We start from the raw sequence: 25,864 nt of genomic DNA, 5'->3' as shown, positions 1-25,864 counted from the left end.
GCCACCGTGCAATACCTGCGTGCACTGTGCCCAAAGCTCCCAAGACCACCGGAACCACCAGTGTTCGACAATGCCACATGCGGCTTATCTCCACCCTCAAGTCGCTGTACTTCGCCAACTTCTCAGCATGTTTCTTGCCAATGTTGCCATCAGCAGGACAGCTGATATCAATAAGAAGACAAGTGTTTGCCTTCCTATTTCTGAGACAGATGTCTGGACGATTGGCTTTGATCCTCCTGGCAGTGGGAATGGTGGCATCCCACATCATAGTAATGTCATTCGTCTCCACAAGCCTATCAGGATGATGCCGGTACCATCTGCTCTCCACTGGAACCCCAAAATGGTGACAAACGTCCCAGTGAATGATGGATGCCACCTGATTGTGTCGATCAGTGTAGTACATCGGTGCCAAAGCACTACAGCCTGCAACAATGTGGTCGACTGTTTCCAGGCCTACACTGCACATGCGGCAAGTAGGACTAACATCACGATGTAGAATCTTGCGCTCATAGTACCGAGTCCGAAGAGCTTGGTCTTGAGCAGCAACAACCAGTCCCTCAGTTGCAGCAGGAAGATTCGCTGCCTTTAGCCATCCGTAGGTCTCTTTCATGTCTACAGGCGGTTGCTCAGTGAGACGACGATACTGCCCGTGCATAGGCTTCCCGCTCCAGGAGCGCACACGAAGAGAACTGCAACACGTACGGTAATGTCTCGCATCTGTTTCAGGTGCTTGTTCGAAGCCACCTTCAACCGAGATGGATGCATTCCTGTGTAAGCTCTGCGACTTGTCGTCCGAAGCAAGACTCCTTCGCAGCTGTGCAGTAAACCGACAAGCCATGTGCTTGATCGAGTGTGAAGATTTTCCAGAGTCACACTCCAAATATTATTATTATTATGCTCAAATGAGTGGATGTCCCAGGTGAACAGGCAGCTCAAGACCATTTACGCTGTCTTCTTGTCAACGTAACTTTCGAAATGGGGACAACCAGCCAACATCAGTTTCAAATCATGCTGGATTCCAATGTATACTCTTGTCTCAAGGAGTCCGCCAGCATTCGTGATCGCGCTCGACTCAACACCGTTTCAAGTCAACACGCCAGTACATGGTTGTGGGCAATCGCCAACCCCAACTTAGGCCTCGTCATGCCTAGCAAGGAATTCATCGTAACTTTAAGGATCTGGTTGGGAATGCTAGTGTTTCTATAAGCCCCTACCACGAAGCAATGTGCATGTAGTGCAATCATCGATAAGTTTGGTGACCATGCACCTACTTGGATGTACCCAGGAACGGAAGTTGAGAATCGGACGTCACAATGCCCAGTGTTAAGTAATTTTAATGCAGTGTTAGTAGATGATCCTCGCTGTCGTCGTGAGATGAAATGCAACAGCATTTGTGAAACAAGACCAGGGGATGTTGTTTATCCTGACTTTGAGCAAGGTCTGCCAACTTACTTTGATCTTACCGTTCGGAATTCTTTATAGCCTTCTTACCTTGTCAAAGCAACCAGTCACCGAGGAGCAGCAGCTCAAGCCGGGGAGATTGAAAAAGATCAGAAGAATTATGGGATAGTCTCACAGACTGGTGGTGTATTTTACCCCTTGTTGTTGAAACTTTCGGACTTTAGTCATCAAGTAGCCTAGAGGTTTTAGAAGTGATTGCACGTAGAACATCATTTCATAACAATTCGTCGATTATTTAGTCTGTATGTAATTTGACAAGCAAATTTCGGTCAATTTGTGGCTTTTTAATGCAAGAATGTTGATAGCCAGATTAGCACTGTAAAGCAGAGTTGGTCCTGATTAGGACATGTAAATACATGACATATGTATAAAAATCACACACACATACAGAAAAACACACACACACACACACACACACACACACACACACACACACACACACACACACACACACACACACACACACACACACACACACACACACACAACAAACAAACAAACATGCTGAAGCCAGGAAAGATGATCGTCTCATACTATAAAACTGGCAATGAGAGGAGAGTTTTACCCAATTGTTGAGACTTACAGCTTTTGTACTCTGCTAATTGCAAACATTAAAGTTATAATCTGCTCAAGAGTGTCCGCTGTAAGAAGTTACTCATTTTCACAGACGTAGAAGAACCTGTTGCAATAACTCTCAATAGAACTGAGGATGCATAATGCTACAATGATTTATCAAGGTTACTAGTAGATACTGTTGATGTTTTTCGTGGCATCTCCCTTCAAATAGCAATAATATGCTTCATTAATGAGAGGGTTAGAAGGGAATAAAATATACAATATTATATTATAAAATATAAAGTATTTCCGCGAATAGTTTTCCATGCTCAAATAACGCCCTATAATCAGCCTAATCAAAATAATAATAAACATTGCTCCATTAGGGCCCTAATGGGGTAGCATTCAAACTCAATTCTAATATATGTTTGCACGTCTATCAGTGTGAACAGTTGAGATGAAATAAACACTCAGATAGAACTACTGAGTGACGATGGAAATTCAACGCACTAGACAACAGGCCAGGAATATGACTCACGTGAACGAGAAAGTAGCCAGGGAGTAATTGTTAGATTAGATTAGGTAGTTTGTTTGTATAGAGTGATAGTTCAAACAAACAGTGCAACTGTGCTTGCAAAATTAATAGGCCATGCTCGAATTGTACCCCATGCTCAAACAATTCCCCATGTTTCAGAACTCCATCTTTCCCAACCACGTACTAACAGGTGAGCTATAAACCAAAATAATCGTGTGTGTGTGTGTGTGTGTGTGTGTGTGTGTGTGTGTGTGCGTGCGTGTGTGTGTGTGTGTGTGTGTGTGTGTGTGTGTGTGTGTGTGTGTGTGTGTTGTGTTTGTGATACGCAGCCACGTCTTTTGTCCGTTCGCAACCGGAATCGACACGCGAAGGGAAAGGTTTGCGTAAAACTGATAAGAAATTATGCACCAGGTTTCCACTTGACAGATCGACCCCGTGTAAAATTTCTCAATGACGCAACCGCTACACATTCCAGTTCATTCGAACACACGCCCACACCAGTACTGTATAGACCGCACGTGTCGTCGTTCTTCACAAAGCTTCGAGCAATCGAATATTTCTTGCCGACGGAGCTTACCCTTCTAGCGCTTTCGTTTCTCTACAAATTCTGATTGCATTTGCACCAAATCCAACCTACACGTTTACTGCAGCAAGCGCAACATGGAGAGTGTGTCGATTTCTATCGAAACATGCGCGAAGAGCAAGATTCGAATTTGGTCAGCACATCAGGAACTTCGCAACAAATATGAACGTGACATGTCATACTGCATGCGTCTTTCTTCCGTCAGAACGCTACAGTATCTTGCCCGTACGAAGGAAGGGGTATGGATCTACTACAGTATATATTAATGCACTATACTCTACCCTATATGTGTGAAATTGAAATGCTCAATAACATGCAGGTTAGCTATAATATACTTGTTTAGCCATAATACAACAATGCTCTAATCCATTCTAAAACCAGCAGCAAACAACGCAACAAGCATACATGGACATTCACTATAGTCCTTCAGTCAATAAGATGATGATTAGTCTCCTTGTTTGCTGTTTTTTCCACTTTACGTTGCGCCACCATGTGGATCACTTCCTTCATCTGATTGATCACAACCTGGTTGCTGACCAGCCTCTTTGCCTTCGGAGATCGCACCATTGCCTCCCTTCTTGGCCTCAGCTTCTTTTGCCTGCCTCACAAACTCCAAAATATCCCTCATTGAATATCGAGAAACTGGGGGGAAATCAGCTTTTCTTAAAGCATACTGCTCCGACTCTTCCCTTAGAGCCCTTCCTAGGTCTTCAACAGGAACAGTCTTAAAGAAGAATTCTGTAGCAACAAGGTATGTCACGTGCTGAATCTTAACCCACCATGCCTGATTACTCACTGCAAAGTTTTTCAAAGAATGAGTTTTGGTCTTTGTCAACAGATTGTATTCTCCAGAGTGATGTTCTTTCGAAGCCTAAAGCCTCGACAGCATCTTCAGCCTACGGAGCTATTATTTGTCAGTTGTACACATAATACAAACAATCAAAGTTACCTCGCCCTTGACTTTCAACATGCTAAACCAGCTACTTGAATTCGCTCCATCTACTGACAACATGCTCACGTGGCGAACTCCTGCAGCTTTAGCAATCTCAGCACAACGCGCAACCAAAAGAAAGTCAACGAGTCTGTAAGTATCCTTTACAAAGTATTACGCAAATCTTGCCACATCATCATTATCTATACGATATCAAGTGCGTGCGATTACTATTGCCCTGCCAGGCTGTCGTCTAGCTTCGGCGAAGATACTTCCAAGAGCCACAAAAAGCACATCCTTGCCCTCAAAGTATGATTTCCAGTTCTCTACCGTAAACTTCTCCAAATCAAAATCTAAACGTAGACAGTTGCGAATTAATATCAAAACATAAAGAAACACTAATAATGAAAGGTATTTGTAACATTCTGAAAACACAACTATTTTCTGTCTAGCAAACATACGTTGCCATACACGTAAGGGTCTTTACTAGGTCTATAGACTTTTTACGATTGGCATTTGTCTTTCTTTTGCAGCAAAGTTCGGCTTCAGTTTTAACTACATAACGTCGTCCGGTCTTTGTCGCTTTACACTATTTACCCCACGCGCACTATTTCCTCATTCATCATTCAATGCGCCATCTCAACTAACTATTACCATTGATCGATATGTAGCTGTCTAGTGTCTGATCTATATATGCAGTCTTTACGTTAATTCATATTAATTAAGAATCATAATTAATGCAACAACTTCAGACTATACACTTTTACTGAGTCCTTCATACCAACAATTTCTTGTTTCAGCTTTTTGAGGTCAGACTCCGTAGCTTTGTAAACATCAGGAATAGTAGTTGTTCTTCTGCCCAACGATAGCACTTCAGTGTAAACCTGAGAAAATATGCAACACGCATCACAACTAAACACATCATGTATTGAATCTTTTCCGACGTAGCATCGTAAAATTTCAAGCCAGTCCGGGCAATTTTTTTGGACGCTCTTTGGACTTAGCCGCGGGAGCGAATGGATGCTGGTAGTAAGATGCTACTGGCGAGGCGGTTGATTATTCGTACCGTACGATCAACGGCCATACACGTTACAATCGTGTGTTTGACATACATGCAACCAGTGCTATTTGCAAAATTTTTGAGCAATAAACATTATTTCAAAGGGGTCTATCCCATTCTTATACTAGCCTTTGTAGTCGGAAGTATGTGGAAACCGCGAAAAACTTGCTATGCAAGACTCTAGTTTCGAGTGTCTTCGTCTAAACGCCATCAGAAAGTAGAGGCGGATTTATCTGTATTCTAGCTGCTGGGTCAGTGCAATTTCCAAGACAAGAGCGAACCGTTTCGTATCACTCTCGTTGTCGTTGCTTCGAGTGTCGTCCTAACATGGCTGACAAAAGCGAAACGTGAAATGTGAAAGAATAAATTGTGTTTTTCACTTACCGATAGATGGTTTCTGAGGCGCTTATGGCCACCGCTATTAGTCTAGCTGCTACTGTTCAGAACGAGCACTAACGTATAGATTTTTTAGTATGCTTTAAGAAACCTGCATGGATGAGTGGTTTGGATACGATCGGATTTATGATTTAATTGTTAGTATCGCGTAGGCAAACCTCATACTCTATGTTTATCCAGACAAAACCGATGCACTCGATCTTGTTACTGTACATGTAGCAAATGAATATGAGGCTGTTTGGCTATTTTGGAAAATTCTGATACCAGTAGTTATATTCCTTATAATACATCTAGAAAGTTGATGTGATTGTTAAGACTGAGTTCTTTAATTAAAGGCGCACTTCACCGGTCCGCGCATCTCTGACTCCGCCCACGATCGGCGCTAAACATTTCTAGTCACATATAACTTTGAAGTTTTGCGGTATCTCAGAGCAAACTTGATAGAAGAGCAATATGCTAAGGTACTGTAAATAACTAATACAGCAGTTTTCCAAATAATGTCCAGTAAGTGTAGGTTTCGTTTTACCGCTTCGCGTAGACTTTGATATTTGCTTAGGCGAAAGTAAAATGTGCTTTCGCAATACTGACTCACCTTCAATCGACGGCAAGAAGCCCACATACGGCGATGGTGCGGCTGTAGAATGAAGACAAGTCACTTTGTGTTACGTGATTATGTGCGGTGACGCACGTTTCCGTGTCTTTTTCGCATCACGCAAGCGCTTTTGAACTGTAGTATGCCTCCATTCTTGGAAAGAAAGACGGAGAAAAGTGCTAAAGATCAAGCGATTGCAATTCGCTCAAGACGATCCATGTGGAGTCTGTAGACTCCACAACGTACGAACGACTGAGTCGCTTACGAACTGTAACTTGTTCACTGTTAGATTCGCCTGAAACGTCTAGACCCGTCTCTTGTGTGCTCTCACAGTTGGCCTCGAAAAACAAGACCAAAACAATGCGCAGCGCAACACATTAAGCTTTCGGTCTGCAGCCTAAGGCCTTGACGTACGTTAACGTTACTTCGCGTTCGTCAATCGGTGAAGTGTTTCTTTAATTAATAAAGCAGGATAAACCAGTCACGTTGGAAGCGACGCTTCGAGCAATTTCGGGTAGCGTCCGGATTGGCGGGAGAAGGGAATCGACGCAAATCATCACATTGCTATACTGCATGGTTCGAGACGCTGAAGAGTGTTGAAGTAGATGAATTTCACAGAAGAAGAGACAGAGCCTGTGGAAGCTCCTTTGAATTCAGGAGACAAAAATTTTATGAATGACTACCGCCATTTTGATTTTTAACTGGTTTGCTATAGCTTAGTCTGTGACAGAAGTAGCCAGAGCAGCAGGCACACAATTGCTCACGACAGTGTGTATCAAGCAAGTCAACTGCAACATCATCCAATAATATATTCAAGCGACAAAAATTCCAAAGTATTTTCGTCGATGACCGTCCAATATTGGAGGGTCGATGACCCAATCCCGATATTGATGGAGTAATCGACCCTCTTGCCCACCGTTTCCGCCGACTCTCAGAGAGCAAGGTTTATGACACGTACGATCGTAGGGAAGTTCGAGAGATTTTTCAGTGTAAGACGCAATGTCATTTAGAGCGAGCAAGGTTCAATAGACGACAATGGTATGCTTTGCTAGACACGTGCGAATACGGAAGTCTGACTGACAAGACGTTACGCGACAGACTTGTGATCCGCATCAGATTTCAGAGCCTATCGGAGCATCTATATACAGACCTTTTCCCACCTACTACTAGAGGAAACGAAACGGGAGACGAGAATCTGTCAGAGAACAACACATGGAACGCAAAGGTGACAGCAGCTAGAGGAATCCAATTATCGTACGTAGATAGAATGACAATCAGCCCAGCAAGCGGCAAAAGCAGCGCAGCAGGCGGAAAAAGCAGCACAACGGACGGCAAAGAGAAACCTAGAACGGCTAGAGCTAAGCATCCAGAAAGACAACTTGCTTTAATTAAGTGCAACCGTAACGGTCACCTCGAACAAGTATGCTTTTCCAAAGCAGTGGCAACCGTCAGCGCCCAGAAGAAAGAACTAGCCTATCCTTTCTCTGCAAGAACGCTACTTGAAACGACTTGGTCAGTTCACATTCAACTAGAAAGTAGAAAACTAAAGTGCAAACTATACACAGGAGCTGAAGTAACCGCCATTAGCGAAGAATCCTGTAATCGTGTGGGAAACACAAGGGGACACCAGCATCACCAATCCTGTATAGACAAAGCATCGAAACTCTCAAAGTTTTGCGTATTCAATAGCACACTGCCCTTTATAAGATCGGGACACCAAGCACACGATTTATGTCATTAGAGATCTCAATAAAAACATCTTGTAGGACTACTAGGAATTACTGCACTGCTGTTGGTTCAAAGAGTAGACAAAACAAGTCTGGGAAGTCACCTGATCGCGAAGCAATTCCCCAAGCTGTTCAAAGGCCTAGACAGTGTACTAGAATACTAGACTATTAGGCTAAAAAATGGAGTGATGCCTTACGCAATTTATACCGCAAGGAATGTACATATATAATATCTCTACTGGAGCAGGTCGAAATTGAACTAAAACGCAGGGAAACACTTGGAGTCATCAGCAAGATTGAAGACCAAAGTGTACACAGATGGTAGTTGTCCTCAAGGAATACGGAGAAGTCGGGATCTGCGTGGACATGAAGCCTCTAAATGAGAGACAGAGACAGAGACAGAGACAGAGAGAGACAGAGAAAAAGAGACAGAGAGAGAGAGAGAAAGAGACAGAAAAACAGACAGAGAGAGAGAGAGACCGAGAGACAGACACAGAGCAAGAGACAGAAAGACAAACAGAGAGAGAGAGAGACAGAGAGACAGACAGAGAGACAAAGAGAGAGACAGAGAAAGAGAGACAGACAGACAGACATACAGAGAGACAGACAAAGAGACAGACAGAGACACAGACAGAGAGACAGACAGAGAGACAGACAGAGAGAGACAGGCAGAGAGAGACAGACAGAGAGAGAGAGAGACATAGAGAGAGAGAGAGACATAGAGAGAGAGAGAGAGACAGAGAGAGAGAGACAGAGAGAGAGAGACAGAGAGAGAGAGACAGAGAGAGAGAGAGAGAGAGAGAGAGAGACAGAGACAGAGACAGACAGACAGACAGAGAGAGAGAGAGAGAGAGAGAGAGAGAGAGAGAGAGAGAGAGAGACAGAGAGAGAGAGACAGAGAGAGAGAGAGACAGACAGACAGACAGAGAGAGAGAGAGAGAGAGAGAGAGAGAGAGAGAGAGAGACGGAGAGAGAGAGAGAGAGAGAGAGAGAGAGAGAGAGACAGAGAGAGACAGAGAGAGACAGAGAGAGACAGAGAGAGACAGAGAAAATATTGAAATACAGAGAGACAGAGACAGAGACAGAGACAGAGAGAGACAGAGAGAGAGAGAGACAGAGAGAGAGAGAGAGAGAGAGGGAGAGGGAGAGGGAGAGGGAGAGGGAGAGGGAGAGGGAGAGGGAGAGGGAGAGGGAGAGGGAGAGGGAGAGGGAGAGGGAGAGAGGACTTACTGCTGGCTAGACACAATACCTAGTTCGCAGGATTACACATTGAGCAATGCAGAATTTTGCATGGCTTCTTTATTGCGACTTGGTGCGTCTTTGCCAGCTCTTAGAGCTATAGACAGCTGTATTGCACAGTGCGGAGAGCAAATTGATAACTTTGGATACCATCTTCTTACATGCAAGTGGGGAGGAGGTGCTATTCATCGACACGATCGAGTCTTAGACAGTGTACATCAGATGTTATCATCAGTTGGTTTGCGATGCAGGAAAGAACTAACCAAACAATTTGAAGGAAAACAACGTCCAGACATTGCTGTGTACGACTTCGACAATGGCAAGAAGCTATTGCTGGACATAACCATCGCTCATCCTTGGGCTCAGAATTATATTGGTCGAAGTTGTACAACAGCAGGGTTTGCAGCAGTTGAACGAGACCGTATCAAGAACAACAAATATTTGCAAATGTCTACTGATCTAGGCTATCTATTTCGCACATTCTCATTGGAAGTATTTGGTCGTTTGGGAGAGTCAGCAAGAGAGACACTGAAGCAAGTGTCAAGATTAGCAGCACCGTTAGCAGGATTCTCACCAGAAGAGTTTCTAAACGAGTGGCGACGCCGTCTGTCGGTTTGTTTACAAAAAGGCAATGCAAGGATCCTGTCCAACAAGGTCGATACCATCATCGGAAGACAGCAGCCATCAAGGCCGAACACTTGCAATAGAGTTACTGTTCGCCATTTTGGCGTAGACTTTACGTAGATTTCCTGTTTGTTTTCTTGTAATTAGAACGTAGAGTTATCGTAGTTTGCTTACCTGTAGTTATTTCACTTAAGCCTATATGTATGCTACCGTTTCTGTATTTGATGAGAAGTATTGTAGAGAGAGAGAGAGAGAGAGAGAGAGAGATATCATACTGATACTTCTCATCCTCCGATAGACGACTTATTTCTTGGTTGTCAGAGGACAAACTTTAACTGTCCCTTCCGCTTTCAGTCACCATTTCACCTCGACTCAACGCATTCTTCGATTTCTTGGGAGGCTCACCTAATTCTACAATGTCACCAGTAGATGCAGACAACTTGGTTTTCCTTGTTACAAAGCTTGCTAGCGTCAATTGGCGCTTCGAATTCATTGCAGTTGACAAGTGTCGTGTATAGCACGTGTTCTGCACGTGTGATCGCATGCGTTATTTTATAGTCTACGCTCACCTCTTAGGGGTTTCTGGGCAACCTGGAAACATGTCTAGCTACGCCCTTGTTTTAACCTGCACGCTGCAGACGCGTGCACGTTCGACCAAACCTGTGCATCAAACTTGCACAAAGCTGCAAACATGTTGAAATACAAAACAACGATTTTTGTCCGCCATGTGTACGCTCACTTTGCGGTTGATGTAGACTGACACTGCATGGTGTACGCGTTCGTCTGCTTTCTCTAGCAATCTTACACTACAGTACGTTCATGTCTGCTTATCGATTTTTGGCACGGTTGGCGCTCCATAGTGCATGCATGCTACAACAGTTACTAGACACATACGAGCTCTAGGCTAACGTACTACACACAAAACGTGTACCCACAGGAGAGCAGATGATTTCTCCTAAAATATGCCTTCCACACTCTCCAGTTCCTCCGACAATAACAGCTCGTACACCTCTTGCGCTCGCCATTTCTTGTAGAACAACGATTTCACACAAAACGCTAGATCCGGTTAACGTACGTTAGGACATTTCACGTGACTTTGGAACTTCGGATTTGATGGTATGGCTTACGCTAACCAATCAGAATTTAAGGTATTTTACATATCTTGGCTGTGATAGAAAACTTGCAGTTTGATAAAAACACCGTCGTCATACACAACTGGCTAATTAAAAACAACACTTGAACTGTAGCCTTGTCTTCCCAGACCGGTGTAGCGCCATTTCAAACTCGGCTTCCCAGACTCATGTAGCGCCGATTAAGTCGAGGCTATGACATACGTGCACGACCATTAGTCGACCCTTAGTAACTTAGCTAGAGGTACGTGGTTTACAATTTTTGTCATTTTCACGAGGGTACAGAACGTAAGCTATGAAGGTAAAGGTAGGGTATTGCGTACTCTTTGTAGACGATGATTAGAATATTGATTTATTTATCTTCTTTTCTAATACCAGGCGATGCTTTTCGCGATGCCCTTCAAATGCTCGGGAGACGCGTTGAGCAGGATCCTTACTAGATGAGTAGAGGGCTTTGAGTTGTGGCCTTTCGATGCGGTCTGGAATCGCAAAGTTTGCTCATGCACATCCTGAATTAAAGCTATGGCATTTTTTCTGGATTTATCTCCAGTGAGCTTTGTAACAGTTGCCATGCTACGATGCCATTCTGACTATGAAATGGTTGTTGTAGCATCAGCTAGCTGCTGAATCACGAGAATGTTAGCCACAATTTAAATGAGCCTTTTCATCTAAACAGGTGATCAGGATAAAAACCAAATTAATACCCAGTGTATACAAAATGCGCTCTAGTTTAAGCCATGTCAATACAATGTCATGCATATTATTTATCTAGCAAAATACGTCTTCAAGGGCGGGGGAGCGAGTCGCAAGTTGGGGACGGGACATTGGAGTACACATAAGCTTTCAGTAGGCTTTTCCTGCGCTTTCTAATGTTGACTTGACTTTGATTGACTTCGCAGTTGTTGATCGTCAAGTAGAGGGAAATTACCCATTCCCCCTGCTCCGCCACCACCATGAGTGCACAGACTACAGTTTAACGCTAAGGCTGTCTGCTGAAAATCATTGAGCAGGCAGAGAACAAATCTTTGACCATGGTTTGGTGTAAAGATATCTAGATTGACGATAGCATTCCCTGTGTATGTCCAACGTATTTTAGTAACATCGTGCTTTATTGCTTGAAAAACTACGCCGTGCATACAAGCTACTAGAGCTTCAGCATATGCCACCTACTTATTTATAACTACTGAGTCCTGTTACGATATATAGTTGGCACCCCACACTAACTGATCCCGGGACTACTTGTGATTACCATAACTAGTCCCCCGGACCAGTTGTGGTTTTCATGATAATCATATTGCCTCAAGTGGTCCCGAACCCGAACCCTAATACTAAGCCTAAGCCTATATAACCCTACCCACCCCGGAAACAGTCATGGTTAGTACCAGTTGTCGCGTGACAGTGAAATAGTCCCACTAATTTGAAGGCTAGAACATATTAGACGTCTGTTGGACTGTATACTTCCGTTCATTCTTCAGTCGTCGTTCAGTCGTACTTTCCCTCGTTAATTAATCTAATTATTGCCACTTTCTCCAAAAATCGTTTCTTTCGTATTCCGTGATTTTTTTAATTGTGTCTTTGCAGATAACGTAACGGCAATAGAACAGAATGCGTATACCATTTAGAGGTAAGGGTTAGAGTAATCAACATGCGTATATATGCATCTATCCATGCTTGGTGATCACCAAACTCATGTGTACTGTACATACATGTAGGCAATGAACTAATATGTGGCAAAAGTTTTGATATCTAGACTCGCCAGATTTGCATGAGATGTCAAGACTTTTGCTTAGAGCATGCAAATCTGGTGCGTCAAGATATCAAAACTTTTCCCACATGAACATAACATTCCATACGTCCACTCAAAGGCATCGTCTTTTAAGGTTGTAGAACCACACCAAATGGGAAACTTAAATGCTTCAGCACCAGCCACGTATACTTCCAGTTCGAAAGTCTTACTACAATGGCCAAGCAATCACCGTCAAAAACTAAAAATGTAGAAAGACTTTTGCAAAATTGTTGGAGTTGACAAATCAGTCAGTTGCTCATTCGTGGGTGTACTTGTCCATCTAAAGATCGTTTGTCTTATGCTGCCATGTCTTGAGCTGTAGTTGCAGGGATTGAAGAGTTTCTGTGTGTTGTGTCGTCAGCTAAATTATGCAGCTCCATTGGATCACTGCTGTGCAACAAAATCAAAACATGCATAAATAGAAAACAGTTAATGACACAAATTGCTCATCTACTTATTTACCTTATAATTATACCATCACACACACACACACATACACACACACACACACACACACACACACACACACACACACACACACACACAGAGAGACAAACAGACACACACACACACACACACACACACACACACACACACACACACACACACACACACACACACACACACACACACACACACACACATGCACATGCACATGCACATGCACACACATGAATGCACACACATGCATGCACGCACACACGCACGCACGCACGCACACGCGCGCACACAGACACACACAGACACAGACACACGCACACTCACACATGCACACGCATGCACACACACACAAAGACACACAGACACACAGACACAGACACACGCACGCGCGCACACACACACACACACACACACACACACACACACACACACACACACACACACACACACACACACACACACACACACACACACACACACACACACACACACACACACACACAGAAACCACTGGTAAGCAGTAGTCTGTATAGAATACAGCTATACCCTACTGCTCCTAATGTTTTTCAAGTAACAATGTTTTCAAACATTTTGCCTTCCAAAAATAATAGGCTAACAGAAAAATAATGTTTTAGTTTCAAAAATTGTCGACTGTCCGCTTTTTTGTTTTTGTGCGTGCGCAAGAAACATCATTTAAAATGTCCACTAGATGAAAGTGTGCAGCTTAAGTTGCCAACTATAGAAATGTTTAGAGAATTGAATTAGTTTGAAAGAAGAAATAAACTAATAATTAAATCAAAAAATGACTAATATTGCACATCAAGACTTCAAAAAATTAGATTCATAAAAATTCTAATTAAATAATTTCTGGAGTCTCGAAAAGAATTAGTCTTGAAAAACATTAGAAGCAGTACGGCAATAGCTAAACCAAAATCAGATTTGTACCTTTCCAGACTGAATAATTCCCATTTAGGTCTAAAGTAATATTGATTAATTGTTCGGTACCAGTGCTAAGCTTGACCTTGCGCTTCACGTTTCAAAACATCCTGTCAACAAAAAAACATAAATCCCAAACTGCATTAATCAAAATCTGCTAGCAAAATGCAATACAACCTGCCAAGTCTCACTGCCATAAAGATCCTCAGCAATTGGGTAACTAAGATTATTAGTAATATTCAGAATGAGTTTGTAAGAACCTTGATGTATGACTCGCATTGGATAATACATTGTGACCTAAAGAAAATAAGGCAAACCCTTACAAGTACATTTTCTACTTCCTGTACAAAGTCATGACTTCTTGCATTTGATGGGAAGCAAAGACAGTGTCATAATTCTTAGGATCAGCGTGACCCTCTACAACAGGCAGCAAAGAGTGTCCAGTAAGGTTTACCTACCAAACAACATACAAAGTATTCACTGAAGAAAAACTGTCCAAATATCTGACTTCCATTCCATTGAGTTTGTACGAAGGATATTTGACATCCGACCAATCCAACACTGTAGGCACAAGATCAAGCGAACAGGCCAACACTTGACTGTGAATCCCCTGGGCTTTACCTGTTGAACTGTACACAAATAATGGCTCTCCCATTCCACATTCATACAGATTAGTCTTCGCAGCTGTAATCAGTAATCGTCACTCGTTCGATGCACTTGAAAATAATAATAAAACATTCTATAAACTAATTCACTGACAAATACATGACCCATATATAACAATACCTAAAATAGACAATAAGTGTGCTGTTCAGAAGTCCATGTTTTTTTGAATGATTCAACTAGGAGCCCTATGCCTTGATCCATACGACTGATACTAGTGTATTGCTTTGTCAGATCATCACGAGCCTATAAACACTCCAACTTATAACCTTACTCAGCAATCTACTTGACTAGTAATCAGATAGTTTTTGCCATGTGTACATACTGCCGGTATGTCTGGAACGTGATACGGCACTTTGACTTCCTCAGGTTGGTAGTATTGTGGTTTTCAGTCTGGTATGACTCCGTTATCTCCTCCTGATCCCCACACTTCACAAAATAAGCCAGCAGCCCCACCACAACGATTAGGGTCTCGAAACCTTATGTCTGAAACAATCACATGTGACTATTTCGTAAAAACAATTGTCATGATGTTATCACGTGTTCTAGAGACTTACAAAGAAAAATTGGACTTGAGTCGTGTTGACACTCATCAAGAAAACTGTCTGCCAGTTCTTTGATTAATGTAATGTTCCTTCCAAACTGACAACTCTAGGATAATACAATGGTAATATATAATCAATTAAGTAATAATTATAGGTTTTTCCTTACCATTCCTGGGTCATCAAATTCAGTGTTTGGAAAATTAAATGGATAAACAGCTTCCGGGGCTACATGCCTCTTGCCTGTAAGGGCGTTTCCTTGGTTGCATTAATTTAAAATTATTAAGTGCTTCACCAATAATTCCTGTCCTGTATCCCGCATATGCAAGAAGCATTGCAAGACTTCTGACGTCATCAAATGACCTGAAGTGGTGTGTAGCGTGCTCCAAACCATCTATGCAGTTGGTCCATGCAAAAATATAAAGTAATTAGATGCAGTTACCTGCTTAATAAGCAATTGAATATTAAGTAATAAATAGTGTAATTAACTAAATTATTTATTAAGTACGCAATTGAACATAATTAACAGCAATAAATATACTCACACATTCCATTCTGGTGTGTTGGCATTCCAGTTAAAATCGCAGAACGGCTACACAAGTACATGTTACCGGATAGTCATAATCGATGGAATTAATTAATCAATTAATTGCACCTGGGACTGCAACTTGACACAGACGTAAATGCTCTGTCAAATATCGTACTCACAGTTCCTAGAGCGTCAATGTTAGGAGACCTTATAGCACTGTTGTTGTACACTGAAAGACATCCGAATTGTACATGTGCTCGTGTTGCACCTACGACGATAGCTAATAAGTACCTGATGCTTCAAATCCGCCGTCATCAGCAATGAGAAATAAGACGTTCTTTTTGTTGTAGCAGCCTTGAGACACCGCCAGTAAACACCTAAACAACAAAATCGAGCCAGCCATAATGCGAGGTTAAGTAGATCACGTTGTGTAATATGATCTCCGTATATCAGGGAGTGCGGTAGAGCGCGGTCCCGTTCCTCGGACACCATCATATTCCGGACGCGAGTTCTCAGTTATCCGTCTTTAAACGCAGTCCCTACCACATCATAAATGTAGGTATCCAAGTTGTAATTGAGCACACCAAGAGAGAGCATTGTACCTCTTCTCTGCTTAGAGTGAGATTGAAAACTGTGCGGAGCCTTGCATACCCCGTTCATCGGACAAACACATCGTTCACCGGACAGTAGCGTCTAAATTGCACACACGCATCCTTCAGCCTAGTTACTTATATATCGCTAATCAGCAACTCTTTACCTACAAATCTTGTCGTTACCCTGCATGTCAGCCAAGATCTGTATGAGTTACAGTCGGTCAAACGCCCGTGGTAACGGACCCAATCGTCGGACACCCATTTTCTTGCCTTCCTACCTTCTCAGCAACAACTCTAGGTTTCAAATGCCTGCAGTTGATTAAATTCAGCTATCTGAAACGCCGCAGAACGCAGACCACTTGCCTAGAGTGCTTGATGGCAATTCTGAGTCATTTCTCCTACAACCACGCCCCCACTAGGACGTGTAAAAAAGATGTCGCTTGAACGAACTAACCGTTCAACAAAGAAGACGACAACCGAAACCGATGAGAGGGCAGGGTTGAAGTGCTAAAACGCTCTTTTACCTTTTGCAAAGAAAGTCGATCGCTGCCTAGCGCGAGTTGACAAGGACTTGACGTTATCTAATTCAACTTTACCTAGGAGAAGCAGGGGTGAAAGTTCTAGCTGCTCTGATAGTAAACAAAGTTGTTGCATTCGGTACAGCTGGTTGTACCAACGATGGCGTGCTGCACTTCGTGGCGGTGCAAGGTCAGGCAAAGGTAGATATCAAACTGAGATCAGAACACCTGCACACCTCCTATCCAGAGCCAAGTAACAATTTAGGGGTCTTGAAAGGAAAGCATGGGCTGTTCCTGTGCGAGTTGGGAGAATGTGCTCACCGCTAAGCTCGAACATGGATGACGTGAATCGTCTGCTACATCCGTGTGCATCAAGCCTGTGCAGTTGTGCTGCAAGACACTCAGGAGTTCAAATTCTTACGTTGGAGAGACTAGACAGTACCGGAGGGCTAGTAGATGCCAACAGAGTGAGCTTGTCAGCAGAGAAAATTCAGCGTTTCCGCTAATAACCGTTGCTGAGTCAAATAAAGGTCAAATGAATGGGGAGGGGGCCGTACAATATTTCCTTCCAACTCTCTCTCATGACATTTTTACCTGCAGACTGCTGCTGCAAAGAAAAAACGAGTGTCCGACGAAAGGGGCGTTATCTCGACTCAATGAGCGTGCGCTATCTCTCCTGGAGAGTAGCAAACGGAGACAGTGATAGTGTTGTTGTGTTAGCTAGTCACCTACAAACCTATCTCAGATGAGAAATTGCAGAATTGCCTTTGTGTTTTCATGGGAGAGGTCGTGTCCGGTGAATGATGGTGGTGTCCGATATCCGGGGTCGCAGAGAAGGATCACGTTTACCGTCCTAGCATAACCGTTTCAAGCCTTTGGAAGTCCCGCGTCTGGAATCACAGTCTTTACTAATCCTTCTTACTGTGGACTTTAACAAAGCTCAGTATTACTTCGTTTACTTCTTGCACGGCTGTCCGATGATTGATGGTGTCCGATAACAGGGGCGTCGCTCTAGCACTCCCTATGTAGAAATGCGAAGAATCTAAAATGGCGGCCCATACAAAAGTATCCAAACGCATCCGAACCGAATCTCTCAGAACTCATTACAGATATCTCGGACCCACGTAGCGCTCAACTTCAAACGTTCCTAATGGTAGCCAGACTATCACCGCTGACACTAAGTGCCTCAGAAGCCAGCTATCGGTAAGTAAAAAACCCGATTTATTCTTTCACATTTCACATTTCACATTTCACTTTTGTCAGCCAGGCTAGCGCCTCACTCGAAGCAGCTACAACGACGAGAGTCACACCAAACGATTCGCTCTTGTTCGAAGAATTGCACTGACCCAACAGCTGGAAATGTGCAAAGTCACCTTGTATCAGTCAACTGCTGCCATGCAGTTCCACGTACTGTTTCCCACAACGCCATGTTGTTTTGGTCACGTGTGTACATGTGACTACCGTTTGGAAGCCTAGCTGCTACTTCCACCTGCTGCTACATACTGCTTACAGTTGCGTGTAGTTGAACATGTTCAGTACCACTATGTTCAACGGCGCGGCGTCCTGTCTGACTCTCTGTGCATGTAAGCGTGTATCTCTTCCGTGGAACCCTAGGTAATGGGAGTTGATTATAGATGCAATCAGTGTTATTACGTACATCCGTCAGCTGTTACGTACTTCCGTGTATGCTGAGCGTAACGTGGGAGTTGTCTAGAGATGCAATCAAAGATTTAAATCCCGGCCGAGCTGCACACGTTTACTAGGACTGTCATTTCCATCTCAAACTACATAAGTCTAAAAACATTTTGAGAAAATAATGGGTATGTAGGGATGGGTATGTACTTATGTCATTTATGCCTATCTCCTACATCACAGTATGGTCACTTGAAAAGAGATACCGTAGCTAAACTGGAATGTGCAGCGTCTAATTACAGCCTGGAAATTCGTGGCCTAGGGCGGGAGGGGAGCGGGACAGAGAGTGCAACCTCCACGTGTTCTCTCCTCGAGTTTTGAGCATGAAAGTATTCTCACATGTTCAAAATTTTATGCACTCGGTTTACTAAAACTGTCATTTCCATCTTCGGGACATATATATATATATATACACACACACACACACACACACACACACACACACACACACACACACACACACACACACACACACACACACACACACACACACACACACGTGCTCGCGTAATATACTTTTAACATGGCTAAAAATATATGAAACAAGTTCAAAAACATTTTGAGAAAATGATGGGTTTGTAGGGATGGGTATGTACTTATGTCATTTATGCCCATCTCCTACATCACAATCTTTTTACCTATATCGCTTGCAGCAGTTGTGAATGTGATATAGGAGATGGGCATAAATGACATAAGTACATACCCATCCCTACATACCCATCATTTTCTCAAAATGTTTTTGGACTTGTAGATATATACATAGCTAGACAAAGATCTAAAGAAATACAAAATACGTAACTACATAAATTTGTAATATGTAAATACTTCTTTGGTCTCGTGTAGCTTTCTAGACCGTTTATTTTTCTCTGAATCTCTCGCCACACCTACACAAAAAGACTGCATGCATGCTTAGACAACAGTTTCAAAAGTCGTTTGCGCACGCATGCTATATAATTGCGTGATACCCACCATCAAGAATGATGCATTCGATCGCTATCTATATTGTAAGAAGGATCGAGCACAATTGTAAAGAACTGAGCCTGTACCAACACCTCGATCGCTCTAGTAGACTGAAGTCGGATTAGTTTTATTAATTATTAGTATACATGGCCCGTCCTTCGTACGGGCAAGATACTGTAGTGTAATGATAGGTCTGTGGATACGTCACGTGCAATTTTTGTTGCGAGGTCCCGGATGTGCCGAATGAATTCGAATCTTGCTCTTCGCTGTTTTTCGATAGAAATCGACACACTGACCGTGTTGCACTTGCTGCAGAAAACGTGTAGGTTAGATTTGGTGCAAATGCAATCAGAATTTGGAGAGAAACGAAAGCGCTAGAAGAGTAAGTTTCGTCGGCAAGAGATATTCCATTGCTCGAAGCTTTGCGAAGGACGACGACGCATACATTCTACACAGGACTGGTGTGGGCGTGTGTTCGAATGAACTGGAATGTGTAGCGTTTGCGTCATCGAGAAATTTTACGTGGGGATTGACCCCTCGAGAGGAGACTCGACGCAATTTTTTTTAATTTTTTTAATTTTTTACGCAAACCTTTCCCTATGCGTGCCGATTGTGCGTGCCGATTTCAGTTGCAAACGGACAAAAGACGTGGCCGCCAAACGCGAACACACACATAGACAGTTTGAGCTTTCTAGATTAGATTAATAGAACGCCATGTATTCAATAAGTTATTACAAGGCAAACGGCTTCTGAAACAGTTGGTTTCGATTTGATGTTGGTAGAATCGTTCAGTGAAAAGTTTACATGCCCAATTAATTTGTCATCTATCACTTAGATCGAGAAAACCAACCTTAACTCGATGGGCATCAGTTTTGCGGCAGAGGCTTGACACAATGCCTGCAGCAGTACGTTTGCTTCTTGCCCCGTTTACATATGTGTAGGCCAGTCAGAATAAGATCTATCAAACATGTTTCCCTACAATGCACTACTAGTCTAGAGAGGGAAATACTCAATGGACTTAGATATCAAATGTTCCTTACATGAGAAAGGATGTGCATGGACTGGTGAACTCAGAAGTAAACGGCGAGATGCATATCATATGCAGCATCGAGATGTAGATGTTGCCTGTGTGAAAGGTTATGAGCCATTGGTAATGGTGCATGATCGTATGGAATAGTGGTGTTCTCAACGAATTGTCATCTGTCGAGAGACCGTGAAGGTATTTTATCGGCCTACTAGGTCTGCCCGTGCGGTGAACGAGCCAGTGAGCTAGTATTATACAGCTATGGTCCTCACGCGTATTTACAGTCCACAATTTTTATGATCACGCTTAGAAATGATGGGGCTATAGCCGGTCTAGCCCATGGCACGTACGCTACACCCGGCCCTAGAGCTACTCTGATTCACTTCAAAGTTCTATACGTCTGCCGCCTAAAGTTCACGTCCTTGCCACCAAAATGAAAAGTCTGTCGCCAATTTTTGCAACATGGTAGACATGCACCTCTGGAATTGCTGTCAGGCACTCGATCTAGGCGAGCGTTCTGGGTTCTGCGGAATTTCAGATAACTGAATTTAGTCAACTGCAGTCATATAATAAAATCTAAAGCTGTTGCTGAGAAGGTATAGGAAGGCAAGATAATTGGTGTCCGACGATTGGGGCCGTTACCATGCACGAGCGCGTTTGACTGACTGTAACTCACACAGATCTTGGTTGACATAGAGGGTAACAACACGAGTTGTAGGTAAAGAGTTGTTCATTAGTGATATATAAGTAACTATAGATAGGCGTGTACAATTTAAACGCTACTATCCGGTGAACGATGCGTTTGTCTGATGAACGGGTGTGCAAGGCTCCGCATAGTTTAACTACATTTATAATGTGGGAGCACTGCGTTCAAAAATGGATAACTGAGAACTTCCGTCCGGAATATGACGGTCCGAGGAACGGCGTCGCGCTCTATACTCAACTACAGAATATCTCGTAGTATGCTAGAACCCTTCTGCAATCAGTAAAAGTCTAGTCAGTGGCCGATCCAGGATTTCCGAAACGGGGGGCGCGTGTATTGCCCATTAATATAACGTCACTCTGAATCTGATAGGTCACAAGCAGCAGCAGAGCGGCTCTAAGTTTACACGGCGACGCAGAGATTGTTTCTCCTTCAGAAGCGCTCTCAGCTATTCTGGGTGCTGTAATCATATATCTAGTATATCTCACCCAGAAGTAATAGCAGTAGCCACACAGTTCAGTACCTGGTAGCAGGGCCCCGCAAATCTAGAGTGGCAGCCTCTCCTGGATCTTGTTGTTCTTTATCTGTATAACGTCTCTTACTTTCGAAGAAATGTTCTAACTGTACGTCGCTCCTCCCTCTTTATGGCGGGAAACGTGCCACATTGTACGCTGTATAATAAAACTCTCATGCGTAATTTAATCATTTAGTCACGCGGCGTATTCTAAACGGGGGGAGGTCTTTGCGCCGATGCCTATATTAGCCACTGTAATTGAAGTCTTACTATTAATTAATCAATAAAGAAGCAATAAAGTGCTAAATCCTCATTTGCTAACATATTTATTACAAGCAGCTAGTAGTGTAGCACAGCTCCAACAACACAGGTCACACCCATAATTACGTTACCTTTAAGCTAGGAAACTACTCGCGCGACAGAGACAAACTCTTGTAGCGTGCGTTCATTCGCGAATCTGATAAGTCAGAGGTGATGAAGATCGTGAGGACATACTAGATAGATTAGCACGTGCACGCGTGTAGTCGCTAGCCCTTGAAAGCATGATGAGACATCATTACATCGATTAGCACGCTAATTGGCACTAGCGGTACTCATGCGCTGAATTCCAGTTGTCCCTCAATCCGTTGGTCCGTCCACCCGTCCGCGTCGCGTCCATGTGCAGAGAGGCACTACTGCATGTACCTCTAGCGCATGCAAGCCGCCTCAGGTTAGTAAACTAATCATATTGCAGTCTACTATCGTGAATAGTCTCGCGTGGCCAGACTTTTGGACTCGCGGGTCGAAAAAGAAGCGGTCTAGCTGCGCGAAACCAAAAAATCTAGTTATACATTACAAACTTTTATTATTTATATAAGTGTTTAATATTCTATTTATGTATACATTAGTAATGCAATATTAATAATAAATGTTAATAATAAAATATTAATAATTAAATATTAATAATAAAATATTAATAATAAAATATTAAAAATGACATATTAGTAATACAATATTAATAATACAATATTAATAATTTATTTATAGCACTGTGTGCATGGTCGTCTCTATCGCTCTATATCCATTGCCAATCAAGACGTGTACGCCTGCAGTTTCTTACAAATTTAGTAAGTATTACTAGTGGTCTGTGTCAAACTGTCCTAAAAGCACAGTAAGTAACAGTAATTTAATAAATTAATTAAACAAATTTACATCGACAAGAGAACAAACACCCGTATATTGTAAAAAATGCTTAGAAATACGATCTGCGTGGTATCTACAAAACCTACTTTACTAGTATACCGTTCTACACTACTGGAAAAATGGGCGTAAAGCAAGTGAGTAATCCTGTTCCAAACTCAGAGATTGGGATGCACCAAAATACAACAAAACGCGGTTCGTGCTTTAAAAACCAGTCGAAATCACGTTCGTCATTCTCTTTCGAAGTTTGTGCGTTCTAAGCAAATAGCAATTTGCGGCCTGGGTCTCGCAGTCGACAGTCGAAATATCATCGACGAGTCTCTTCAAGATTCTGGGCAATTTGGCAAAGTAATAGAGCGGATAGATATAGAAACAGAGAAATTGAGTGACGGTAATAATGGTGCATCAGCCGGCACCAAAAGTTTTGATAACGAAATTTTGAAGATGTCAAAACAATCCATTTGTCGACAGCAATCCAACCACAGAATTCATCCACTACCGGCGTAGCGTCGGTGGGGGCTGGGAGAGGCTATAGCCCTCCCAAACATTTTGGGCGTGTCATTCCGCTTCAAGCAAAACTCTAAATTTATGTTACTAAACAGTGGCAGTCCGCTTAATCTCAGAGTAATATGTTGACGATCGACGACGTTAATTGACTCTACCTCTTTGACAATACACATCATCATTTCAGTATGTTAAAACCAGTGTCGAGAAGTCGTGGACACGGAAAGTGCGCATGACCATCACTTATTTGAGACGTTTACTGCACTATCCGGCAACGAAAGAGTCAAAGAAGACCGCATCAAAAACGCACGCAGAAGCCTATCTATCACTAATTTTTAAGTAAGTGTAGTTAAGGTCAACAACCTGATTGACCAGAGAATGAAATTTCCTGCGGCTCCGCTACCTAATGATTTGCTTGCACTCCACTGTACTTTCTCCACATGTTATTCTAACTAACTAGCTAACTTATATTGCTCGTTATATTACAAAATGCTAAAATTGGTTAACGTCGTTTGCACTGAATTGGTCTTCTAGATTTTATTGTCATTGAAATGTCACTAAATTTGCAATTGATCATCGCAGCAAGCCATGAAAACATTTTTGGCACGGACTGCAACAGTGTTTCCACTCCTTTATACGCACACTGACGGCACTCAGTGCCGCAGCTTGTTTGTAACCTTAAATTTATAATATATACCTAGTTAGATGTATACAAACTGCGAGTTAGAAAAGTAGAAAATGGGCGTAGCTTTTTATGTAAGAAATAGGCGTGGTTTCCGCATCCCCAGTATCGTGGCAAAGTAGTATACTGACAGAGCGGCATGCAAACGATCTGATGAGTACCAAACTGCTCTTTGAATTTTGCGCACGAGGTCTTTAGCGTCCTTGGCGTTGTCTCCTCTCCATGCCAGCATGCGACGAGAGAATGTTTGAAGCTCGGCCACATGAGTTTTGGCGATACACAAAACGGTTAGAAAGATGGGCAGTGCAATGATGCAAACAACACGTAGCCTACAAGTTCAATCGGTACTGTACTAGAAACGAGGTTACGTGTATCTAATTTCAAATTGTGACTGCAACCATCTTAATGGCCGCTTAGTGCTGGAATGACGGTAAGTGCGGGTAGAAGAATCAAGATAATGCTTATGAATGCTCGTTTGGACAAAAATTTGTTTACTTGATTCCACTCAAATTCTTCATCTTGTCCGATTAAAGAAAGAGAACTTTTTTGATCACGTGATGAATATGAGAATTTGTGCAGAGCCATATTCCAAGTCCGTATATAACCGGATACCGCAACCCTTGTACAACGAAGTACATATTAACCGCATTGGTTGTGTTAAATGAGAAAAAAGTCCCGGAGGGTCTAGGAAAGAGATGTAAACAACGTAGGTTATATAAAAAAGGAGCCACAAGAATTAAGAAACCTTGACCCAAATATCTGCTGTATTTGATCGTTCTAGATTTGTCAGAGGGAGGAAGGATAGATGTGAGATCCAGTAAAACGACCGCTGATCTTATAGTGTATTTCTTGCTTTCATTAATGATTTCATTGCCCTGTGGAACGGTAGCAGGAGTGCTTGCATCAGCAGTAGCAGTATCTGCACTCTCAGATCCCGATGAGCTGGTTGGTCTCGAGTGACCTCCACCTACTGTTTCATTCTCTTCTGAATCCGATTCAGATTCCACTGTACTCATTTCCACAATGATCTTTACTCGTCCTTCAGAAATAAATTTTGAAAAAGTGAGACAGTTCGTCTTCTGGCTGTAGTTCGCAATCCAATTCTACACAATATCTTCTTGGCATAGGCATTAGGTCGATTTCGTTGATGTGTACATACTCATGTCGAACTTCTTACGTACCTTCTTGCAATTTCATAAACCAACTCAAGATCTTATAAGTTCATGTGCAATTACTTGCAATTAATTCGGTGGCAATTCTAAGAACTTGTGTGTTCACTAATTGACACATGTACAATCTTTTAAGATCTTCAAAGATCTTAATCATCATATAGCTATGAAGTATATACATGTATATACCCATGCACTTGCAATTCTACTACATAGTCAAATGTTAATCCTCATCACTTGAAGAGCACAAAGACTTCTGGGTGAGATCTCTACTTTCGAAAAGCTCTCTTTCCAATTTCTGTCTTCTTGAGCTCGCAGCATCCCCGCACTTCTGATTAAGTGACTGCTGAATTGCATTCATAGAATCTTTTAAAAATGATTGACTACATTTCTTGGCCAAACGTTCTAAAAGACCAACCATAAGTTACATCATAGACCAACATCACAGCACGGTACAATGCATTCATTCCTATAGCTACATTGGCCTGGAAATATCCTCCTCAATTAATGACCAAACAGCATGTCAAATATAATCACTGTTAGTTGTCATCCCTGGGATACTAAATGCCAAAATTTCAGTTGCCTCTGGTTGACAA

At 42.6% G+C, this 25,864-nt stretch overlaps 1 protein-coding gene and 1 pseudogene across 1 annotated transcript; both read right to left on the bottom strand.

The window, feature by feature from the left end:
- Positions 1-3,421: 3,421 nt before the first annotated feature.
- On the bottom strand, positions 3,422-10,755 carry LOC134194236 (oxidoreductase HTATIP2-like). The gene is made up of 6 exons (XM_062663158.1): positions 10,639-10,755; positions 4,847-4,949; positions 4,297-4,418; positions 4,084-4,227; positions 3,931-4,030; positions 3,422-3,872 (listed from the first exon to the last, which is right to left on the bottom strand). Exons 1-6 carry the CDS (start codon positions 10,726-10,728, stop codon positions 3,610-3,612), a joined length of 822 nt encoding a protein of 273 aa, XP_062519142.1. The 5' UTR covers positions 10,729-10,755; the 3' UTR covers positions 3,422-3,609.
- Positions 10,756-12,899: 2,144 nt separating this feature from the next.
- LOC134194335 (N-sulphoglucosamine sulphohydrolase-like) lies at positions 12,900-25,115 on the bottom strand (annotated as a pseudogene).
- Positions 25,116-25,864: the final 749 nt, after the last annotated feature.

Source organism: Corticium candelabrum, chromosome 18, assembly GCF_963422355.1.
Source record: "Corticium candelabrum chromosome 18, ooCorCand1.1, whole genome shotgun sequence".
Taxonomy (NCBI): Eukaryota; Metazoa; Porifera; class Homoscleromorpha; order Homosclerophorida; family Plakinidae; genus Corticium; species Corticium candelabrum.
Note: the sequence above shows the minus strand (reverse complement) of the source record. Positions and strands in the feature narration are given on the sequence as shown.